At 34.7% G+C, this 8,820-nt stretch overlaps 1 protein-coding gene across 1 annotated transcript in view; it reads left to right on the top strand.

Annotated features, from left to right (window-relative positions):
• The first annotated feature begins 2,910 nt into the window (after positions 1 to 2,910).
• The window catches only part of LOC117119269, a 50,630-nt gene continuing 44,720 nt past the window's right edge, over positions 2,911 to 8,820 (top strand). Inside the window, exons 1-5 of the mRNA XM_033264075.1 lie at positions 2,911 to 2,926; positions 3,968 to 4,117; positions 4,333 to 4,641; positions 6,594 to 6,661; positions 6,806 to 7,049. Coding sequence (XP_033119966.1) covers positions 2,911 to 2,926; positions 3,968 to 4,117; positions 4,333 to 4,641; positions 6,594 to 6,661; positions 6,806 to 7,049 — 787 coding nt within the window. The remainder of the gene's footprint in view (positions 2,927 to 3,967; positions 4,118 to 4,332; positions 4,642 to 6,593; positions 6,662 to 6,805; positions 7,050 to 8,820) is intronic.

Here is an 8,820-nt window from a genome sequence, read left to right as displayed (position 1 = left end):
GTATAGACCAGGCTATAATTGAGATAGGTGCCACTTGGAGAGGTAGAAATTCTCATATGATTTTTCTAGACCAGTTTTTTATGGGGAATCAGAATATGTGAGGTAAAAGAGGTGTAACCTGAGAACTTTCACGTGAGGGCGCTTTTTTCAAAATGGCCGCCAAAATCCAATAAAATACATATATATGGGCAAAATAAGCACAGAAGAGGTAGGTTTGACCAACTTTTGAATATTTAACGATAGGATTAAAGTATAACTAGCTATAGTTATTAATGTGAAAATTTCGAGAGGCAATTGAGGGCGCTTTTTAAAATGGCCGCCAAAATTAAAGAACAATTTAACAGCAGCTTCAATACACTAAATAAATTTGTTTGAAGCTCTATCCACACTATCAAATTTATTTTGACCAAAAAATGTGACAAGCCCATATATAGTAATGCTATGCCTATATATGGTCATGGTGTGATGTCATCATGCCCATATATGGGCATAGCACATTTTTTTGTCACACAAAATTTGATAGTGTAGACAGAGCTTAATTTACAAAACATGAATGTAATAATTGCTGTTGATTTTTTAAACCCAAAATAACATATTTTAGGGTGGTAAGCAAACTCACTTTTGGAAATGTAAGTAAAAATTCCCCCTTATATTAGCCCTTTTCTGTTTTGAAAAATAGAAAATATCACCAGAATCCAAAAAAAATTCAGCTTTCTTACAAATATACGGTTGCTTTTCATTATTTTTGTGTACTACACAAGGTATTCAAGAAGACCACACAAATAACTACCATAATTTTCATGTATAAAGGCATTAATTCATTTATTACATAATTATTCTTTACTGTGTAACCCCGCCTATGTTGAGCAATAATCTTCATGTATTGCTAATATCACTGCAATCTGAAAGTCTTCGTCTTTATTATAAACAGTTCTTGGACGTTCATGGGCATCACTGTCTCAATCATTTTTTGCTTCATTTGATCATTCCATCTGTTGTGAATACTATTTTTACTGATCAAATCATTTACGTCTGCTTAATTTCCATTCTATAGCGATTAAATTTCCTCAAGTGCTCAAGGGTCTGATTGCAAACATGGTGGTAGCAATGATATGTCTGTGATCTTGTTGCCTCTATTGAACATTTCACATCTTGCTTGATTTACACTTTTTCCCTTAACTTCATGCCACAATCTTCAAGTTCCTCAGATATCTTTTGTGACAGAACACCTAAAATTTTTAAGTTATCAGAAAGTGTCAACAAAATTTTGCCAATAAGGGATGATTTCTTCGCTGGTGAAAGTTAATGCCACTTAATTTGAACAACTTTTGGTATTTGCCAGTGTTTGTCTCTAAAATGACTCTCTCCGTTGTCATAAAATAAGATATACAGTAGCAACGACTGAATTATCGAATCCACCAGAATGGAACGGTTGATATTTGTGTATTGGTTGTAATTCCTTAAAGCATGCATTGCATGCAGGACAACTTTCGAGTCTGCTTTTCTTGGCTGCTACGAAGATCTGGAACTAATACAAAATCTCTTTCAGTGACAAGGATGAATTCTCGCCGATAGCAATAGTATTCAAGAAGGTATCCAGCCAGTTTGTCGAAATCCAGTTTGCCAAATCCAGTTGTTCACTGAAATCATGAAATCCCAGTTTGCAGAAACTCAGTTTGCCGAAACCCAGAATGCCCAATCCAGTTCACTGAAATCATGAAATCCCAGTTTGCCAAAGCTCAGTTTTCCGAAACCCAGTCCAAATCTCCGTGTTACAAAAGTACAGTATACTGTGTATTTGAAAGGAAGGAGCTTCATTTGTGTACAAATTAAAAGGAAAAATATTGGAAGACAAAAAAAACTGTAGAAAAACACACTTGAAAGCATGGCTATCAGTTAAAATTAGAATAAAATGAAATGAAATTAAGGATAAGCATCGTATCCTTCTAAAATACTCCCTCGGCAAACCCTATCAGGATTGTTGTGCCAGGTCCCTGACCACCGAGGCTCTAGTCGGCCCCTTGAGTCAGACCCGCTGTCAACAAATTTCTGGAGCCACAATTGGCATGTGTGTATAATTGTAGATTATTAATAATTTGTTTATTTCCTTCATAATTATTTTCTTTTTTTATAATTTTATGTATTTATCATAGGTATGCTAATAAAACATTTTAACTGCGAGGCCTATTAAATTGACTTTTATTTGCTGATAACCAATTGATTTACAGATTAAAACAAAAAGAATCATTTAACTACAATAAGCCGCTATTTCTTATACGAATACATAGTAAGAGAGTGTTCCAACATGAATGTTATGCTGTGGTTAAGGTTTTACGTACTGCTTTTATTTTATTTTCGACGCAGTGGGTTTCAGCGCAAACTGGGTTTCAACAAACTGGGATTCGTAGTTTTTGATTCAGCAAACTGGCATTCGGCAAACTGTGTTTTGGCAAAGTGAACTCGAAAATCTGGCAGTCGGCAACCTGGGGTTCTACAATCTGGCATAGAACCACCAAGAAGAAGCCGACTCGAAAGCCTTCCTGTATGCAAAGCATGCTTTAATCAATAACAACCAAGGCATATATCATCCGTTCCCTTTCTCGAGACATCGATATTACAGACAATTACACCCCGGCTTTCTTTCGTAAAGGAAAACGTAGCTTCTGTAATCAAAAACTGAGTTTGTTGAAACTTTCAGCAACTTCGGAGTTTTAGATGTTCTGTCACAAAAGTTGTCTGAAGAACAAGAGTGTCTTACTGCTGCTTGGAGTTAAGGAGAAAAGTGTAAATCAAGCAAGTAACATGTTCAATAGAAAGTTTTGCAGAGACAAGATCACTGACATATCAATGTTGCCACCATGTTAGCAGAATCTCGAGCTTCAGATACTTAGCAAACTTAATCGTTCAAGAATGAAAATAAGCAGAGGTAAATGACTGTCAATAAAAATAGTTGATGGAACAGATGGAATAAACAAATAAATTATCAGCAATGTGTGGCTTAATGTGCATCTCGGTAATCGCTACTATGTCTGGGCGCTGTCTCTTATACACATCTAGATGTGTATAATTGCTCAACATAAGGCTACAAAGTTAAACACTACAAGACAAATGTGTAGTAAATGAATTGATGCCTTCTTCATACATGAAAATTATGGTAGTTGTCTGGAATACCTTGTATAGCACACAGAAATAATAAAAAAACAACCGGATATTTGTAAGGAAGCTGGAATTTTTTTAGGATTCTAGTGATATTTTCCATTCTTTAAAACAGAAAAGGGCTAATATAACGGGGCATTTTTACTTACATTTTCAAAAGTGAATTAGCTTACAGCCCTAAAATATGTTGTTTTAGTTTTAAAAAGTCAACAGCAGTTATTTCTCTCACGTTTTTTAAATTAAACAAATTTATCTAGGGTATTGAAGCTGCTATTAAGTTGTTATTTAATTTTGGCGGCCATTTTAAAAAACGCCCTCAATTTCCCCCGAAATCTTCACATTAATAACTTTAACTAGTTATACTTTACTCCTATCATTACATATTCAAAAGTTGGTCAAACCTACCTTCTGTGCTTATTTTGCCCATATATATGTAGTTTATTGGATTTTGGCGGCCATTTTGAAAAAGCGCCCTCACGCGAAAGTTCTCAGGTTACACCCCTTTTACCTCACATATTGTGATTCCCCATAAAAAACTGGTCTAGAAAAACCATATGAGAATTTCTACCTCTCCAAGTGGCACCTATCTCAATTATAGCCTGGTCTAACTGTTATCTTTTTAGTTTGTTAGGGCCTATTTTAATAGGTATTGAGAATGTTTAATCTACATGCAGGACTGGAAGAATATCGAATCAAATAATTCAAGACAAAAGAACATGTGAACATTAATATTTCAAAAGTTAATTTAGACATAATTAATGCATTTTGACTCATGATTCAAAGATTATAATGATATCCCAATTTTTTGTAGAATTACTGCCAGACCAGTCATGCCCATCTGGTTTCTTTGGTTTGTTGTGTAACTATCCATGTCATTGCAAAGACTCAGCTGATTGTAATCGTAATGGAAGCTGTGTCAATGGATGCCACGAAGCATGGGCTGGAGATGACTGCAGCATAGGTAACATACACGTCTCCAAATTTACTTTGAATTGTGTAAAAATGAGCTTAAATCTTGATTTTGCATAATCGTAATGCAATTTCAAAGATTAAGCGACGAAAGAGAATTGTTTCCTATTAAGCCGCATTTATACCTATAAAGAAAACATTAAGTGTATCTTTCACCACCCTAATATATTTAATATAAATATTATAACGAGTGCTATTTGTTATTAGCACTACCTTACAGTTCCAAACCGCCAATACCTTTGAACCAAACAGCAACTACCATACTTATTGCCTGTAGCTGGGATCCACTTCGAGACTTTGGAACAGGGACTATTACCGGATGTAAGTTATGGTATAATATGTCATCGACAACTACATTCACTGCAGTTGATATCATTGACAATGGTGTATATATCATCGACAATCTTACACTGCACACTACTGTTGAATTCTACGTACAATACTCAAGATTAGTTGGCGGCGTAGAGACCGATGGACCACCTAGTGAACATGGATTAGCAGAGACTATATGCACAAGTAGGCCTACTTCACTTCACTTTCACTTTTATTTATTGATAAAACACATGCCAGTACTGTATTACAAATGGTGGCCCAATGGGCCAAATTGCTTGTAATATAACAAAAGGCAATATATAAAAAAAGCAGATATAAAAATATCAAAACACAAAGGAAATAAATTGCAAATTTATAAATTATAAATCATTGAGTAATCGGATATAATAAGGGATTGGACTATTAAAAAATCTTTTGTTTTTGTGCTAAATTGCGTGATTTTGTTACCATTGCTGAGGTTTTTATTGTGACTGTGGTAATGAGTGCGTGGTACAGGATCAAAAGAATGTGATGTTGAAGTGGGACCCTTGGCGAATTTGATACAGTGTGCCACCCTCCTTTCCGAGAACATTTCAAGTTCACAAAGGCCCAGAGCATGTTCTTAAGAGTTGAAATTTCTGCCTAGGATAATATGGCATGCTCTTTTCTGTATCACTTCAGTTGTGTTACTTAGATCTTGAGTGAGACCTGGGTGCCACACATCATCAGCACATTCTAATATTGGTCTAATATACCCTTTATAGACTGCACAGAGTTCTGCACATAGTGCATAAACAGATTCCTATTGGCCTTAGTAACAATATTATTAACTTGGTCGTTCCATTTCGGATTATTCTGAAGTGTAATGCCTAATATTACAGTTTTATCAACCACAGTAATAGGTTTGCCATCAAAGCAAGGTTGCACAATTGGTGTGTTTTTTGGAAAGCAGACCTGTAGTGCTTGACACTTTTTAGGGTTGAGCTGTAGAGAGTTTTTAGCACACCAATCGTAAAATATATTGATATCATGTTGTAAAATGCCTTGTTGGCTATAAATGGATCTATTTTCATAAAAAATTAAATCATCAATGTATTTTAGATATTTATTAGTCGTGCTCTGCTCTGCATCATTTACTAAAATTTTTTAAACCAATTGTTCCAAGTTTTGTGCCTTGAGGTATACATTACCACCCTTAAGAGATATAAACTTAGATAAAGTGTTGTTATACTTGACACATTGCTCTCTGCAGCTGAGAAAGTCACAAATCCATGGGATAAGCGACCCACGGACTCCAATATTGATGATTTTGTTAAATAAGATATTCTGTTCGATAAGATCAAACACTTTACTGAAGTCTGTGAGTACGATCGTGCCATTGTTGCGATTTTTGTCAGCTGCAGAGCACAGGTCATGAAAAAGATGAACAAGGTAGTGGCAGGTTGAGGCCCCTTTCACATTACCGTAGTGTCGAGTATCTATTGTTGGTTATATATCCGCAAAGACCCAATCACAAACAAACTCTTCTGCTATCTTAGCAAAGACAGAGGTAAGTGAGATGGGCCTCAACCTGTCAATCCTATTTTTGTTGATCTTATAATTGGTTTTCCAGAACTAGCGGAAAAGCCATTGTTTTTGTTTGAATTTTTTCCTGTTTTGTTATCGATTATTAACGATTATTTCTTATCATTTTGCACTCGGAATCTGCCATGAACTTTGGTCACTTTCCGTGCTTGGAAAGCAAAGATATGCATATTGAAATATAACGTCATTCTATATATTTTGAATATTAATAAAAATGGCTAATTGAAATTTTAACTAATGCAATTTAGCATAAAACCGAAGCATTTCAAACCAGCTACAGCTAGGTTGAATACAAAATTACCGTCGCTACTGGGACCATGTACGTGTGAAAATGCTGATATATGCAGCTGAGTTCTAGTATCTCACAATGGTCGTTTACATGTGTTATAGAAAACATGATAGTTTCAGTAATGTGTTATAATGTATAAATGTTGTTCATGTTTTCATTTAATAAGCTATAAACGCGTGTAGCCTATATAGCTATTGCATAAACTTGCACGTTGTTGTGCTACCATAGAGTTTGGTTAAAGCCTTGATAATTAAAATTACAATAATTGTTTCTTTTCTTAAAGAGCCTTTAGAAGATCCAGAAATAGAATTGGAAACAGTTGATGGTAACGATATTATCTTAATATTAAAGGTGAGTAAGCATATTCAATTTTGATCTTGGTGTGCTCTCACAATTAATCAACACAAGGTAGATGCGATTTATTGAGCATTAAATAAGTTTAATTTAAGATATTAAAGACAGTTAGTGAGCCTTTCGTATCTTTTTTACGTAAAGCCTGTATCAAATGCTCCAGAGCGAATCCAGTGCGATGATATACTTCGATATCAAGTGCGATACCAAAGCAAAGATGGAAATGAACAGGACATCCTCAACACAACGGATGGTTTGCAAACAGAAGTCAAGATATCGGAATTATCACCAGGATGTGTTTTTTATCACGTCGACTCTAGAGTTGTTAATAACGCAGAAATTACTGGAGATTGGGGAACACCAATATCGGTACAATCAGCACCCTCAGGTTAATGTTTTGCTTTAATATTATTCATTTTATAGTCAAGGGGCCAGGAACCAAAATTGTGCACCCCCCCCCCCTTTATATCCTGTCATCATTTTTTAGTTACCTTTATGTCTAAGCTTCAAGAAATGCCTTGTTAGTCAAGCGATTTCTGGTTGCCAGTGCCTGTAAACCGACATCAACGATAGGTACAGCATTAAAATTTGGTTGATTAATATGGGATGGGGGTAACAATAACATGTATGCCCACAACTTTTTACTAACTGAATATATTTTTTTGTTTGTAATATCAAAGTGTAGAATAATACATTTCCTATCATTTGGTATAAAGGACAATGTATTTACATTTTTAATTATGTCACATGAGGTCAAAAGGACATCAACTAAAGATAACACTGAATTTCACTCAAAATATGTACTAAAACGTGTGGTAATAGATTTTGTATCCCGTTATTATTGAATTAACATGGATAAAAGTCAGCTGAAGTAAATTATATACTAAAATACATGCATATATATTATTGTAACATCTTAGTGTCAGTCACTAAGTTATAGCTCCGAAAATATGTGGGCGTGTCTATATTATGCATTCACTATAATTAGATTTTGATACGAATGGAAAACTTTCTTTAAAATAGCAGTTATGATGCTGATAACTGGCAATGTACCTTAGAGGTGTCTGCTCTATTATTATTAACTATTAAATAAATATATTTTCTCAATTGTGATACCTAATTATCTAGTAAGTATGAACAAACGGAGTACTGTATAGGTGTGTCCATGTCATGCATTAAGATTGATATAGGGTGGGGGTTACATTTATGCCCACAGCTCTTACCAACTGAATATATTTTGTTGTTATTAGTGTAGAATAGTACAACCCCTATCATTTAGTATTAAAAAAAAACAATTTAGTTACACATTTAATTATATCACAGAAGGTGAAAGTTTATCAACCAAAAATCAAAATCGAATTCACTATTAATAATACTTCCTTAGAATTAATTTACAGATTATTTGAAGTAAGGTTATTTGAAGTAAATATATGTACATTATATATATATATATATATATATATGTAGCGGGTGACCACTACTTGAAGTAAGCAAATCCGTCACTTAATTCGTAGTGGGGGCTCGGGTTCCAGTTACGCGCAGGCTCAGTCGGTAGATGTTTACAAAATATGGCCACAAATAAAACAAGAGGAACCTTTTCTAGTTATATACTTAATAATGATTTATTGGGCAATGGGGATTACAAATAGGGACTTATAAATTGGACCTAACCTAACCTAACAAACTACTCACGTGAGACCGTCGGCAATGCAGCGTACGCTTGTAGAAAGTAAAATAATAATAAATGCTACAAAAATAGAGTTCAGAATATACGGCAAAACAGCGAGTTCCAATGATGTAACAAAGTTCAGTTCAGGAAGATGTCCAAAATCGCTTCCACTTGCAATCGTCTGGTTGCACTTGGTACTGGTATTTGTTACAGCAAATCTGTTCTTCTGATTCAAGTCAAGAAAATAGTGAAACCAAAAGAGTAGTAATTCTTCTTCCTTTTTAATTCAGGAAGGTTTCCAGTCAACAGCTTTCTGAAGAAAATTCACATTTATCCTAAGTCTATCCGACTATAGGACTATACTCTGCTGTGTCTTTTTTCTTCTTTCCTGTTCTTTTGTTTCCTTGGATATTCTGGGTATATGTAGGGGATCTGGCTCCACCCTACTCATTCGAATATTCAATTATCATTGGTCCTTTACCATCAGGCA

This window comes from Anneissia japonica, unplaced genomic scaffold (assembly GCF_011630105.1).
Source record: "Anneissia japonica isolate Jap-2015-1 unplaced genomic scaffold, ASM1163010v1 scaffold2308_len244532_cov108, whole genome shotgun sequence".
NCBI classification, from domain to species: domain Eukaryota; kingdom Metazoa; phylum Echinodermata; class Crinoidea; order Comatulida; family Comatulidae; genus Anneissia; species Anneissia japonica.
Note: the sequence above shows the minus strand (reverse complement) of the source record. Positions and strands in the feature narration are given on the sequence as shown.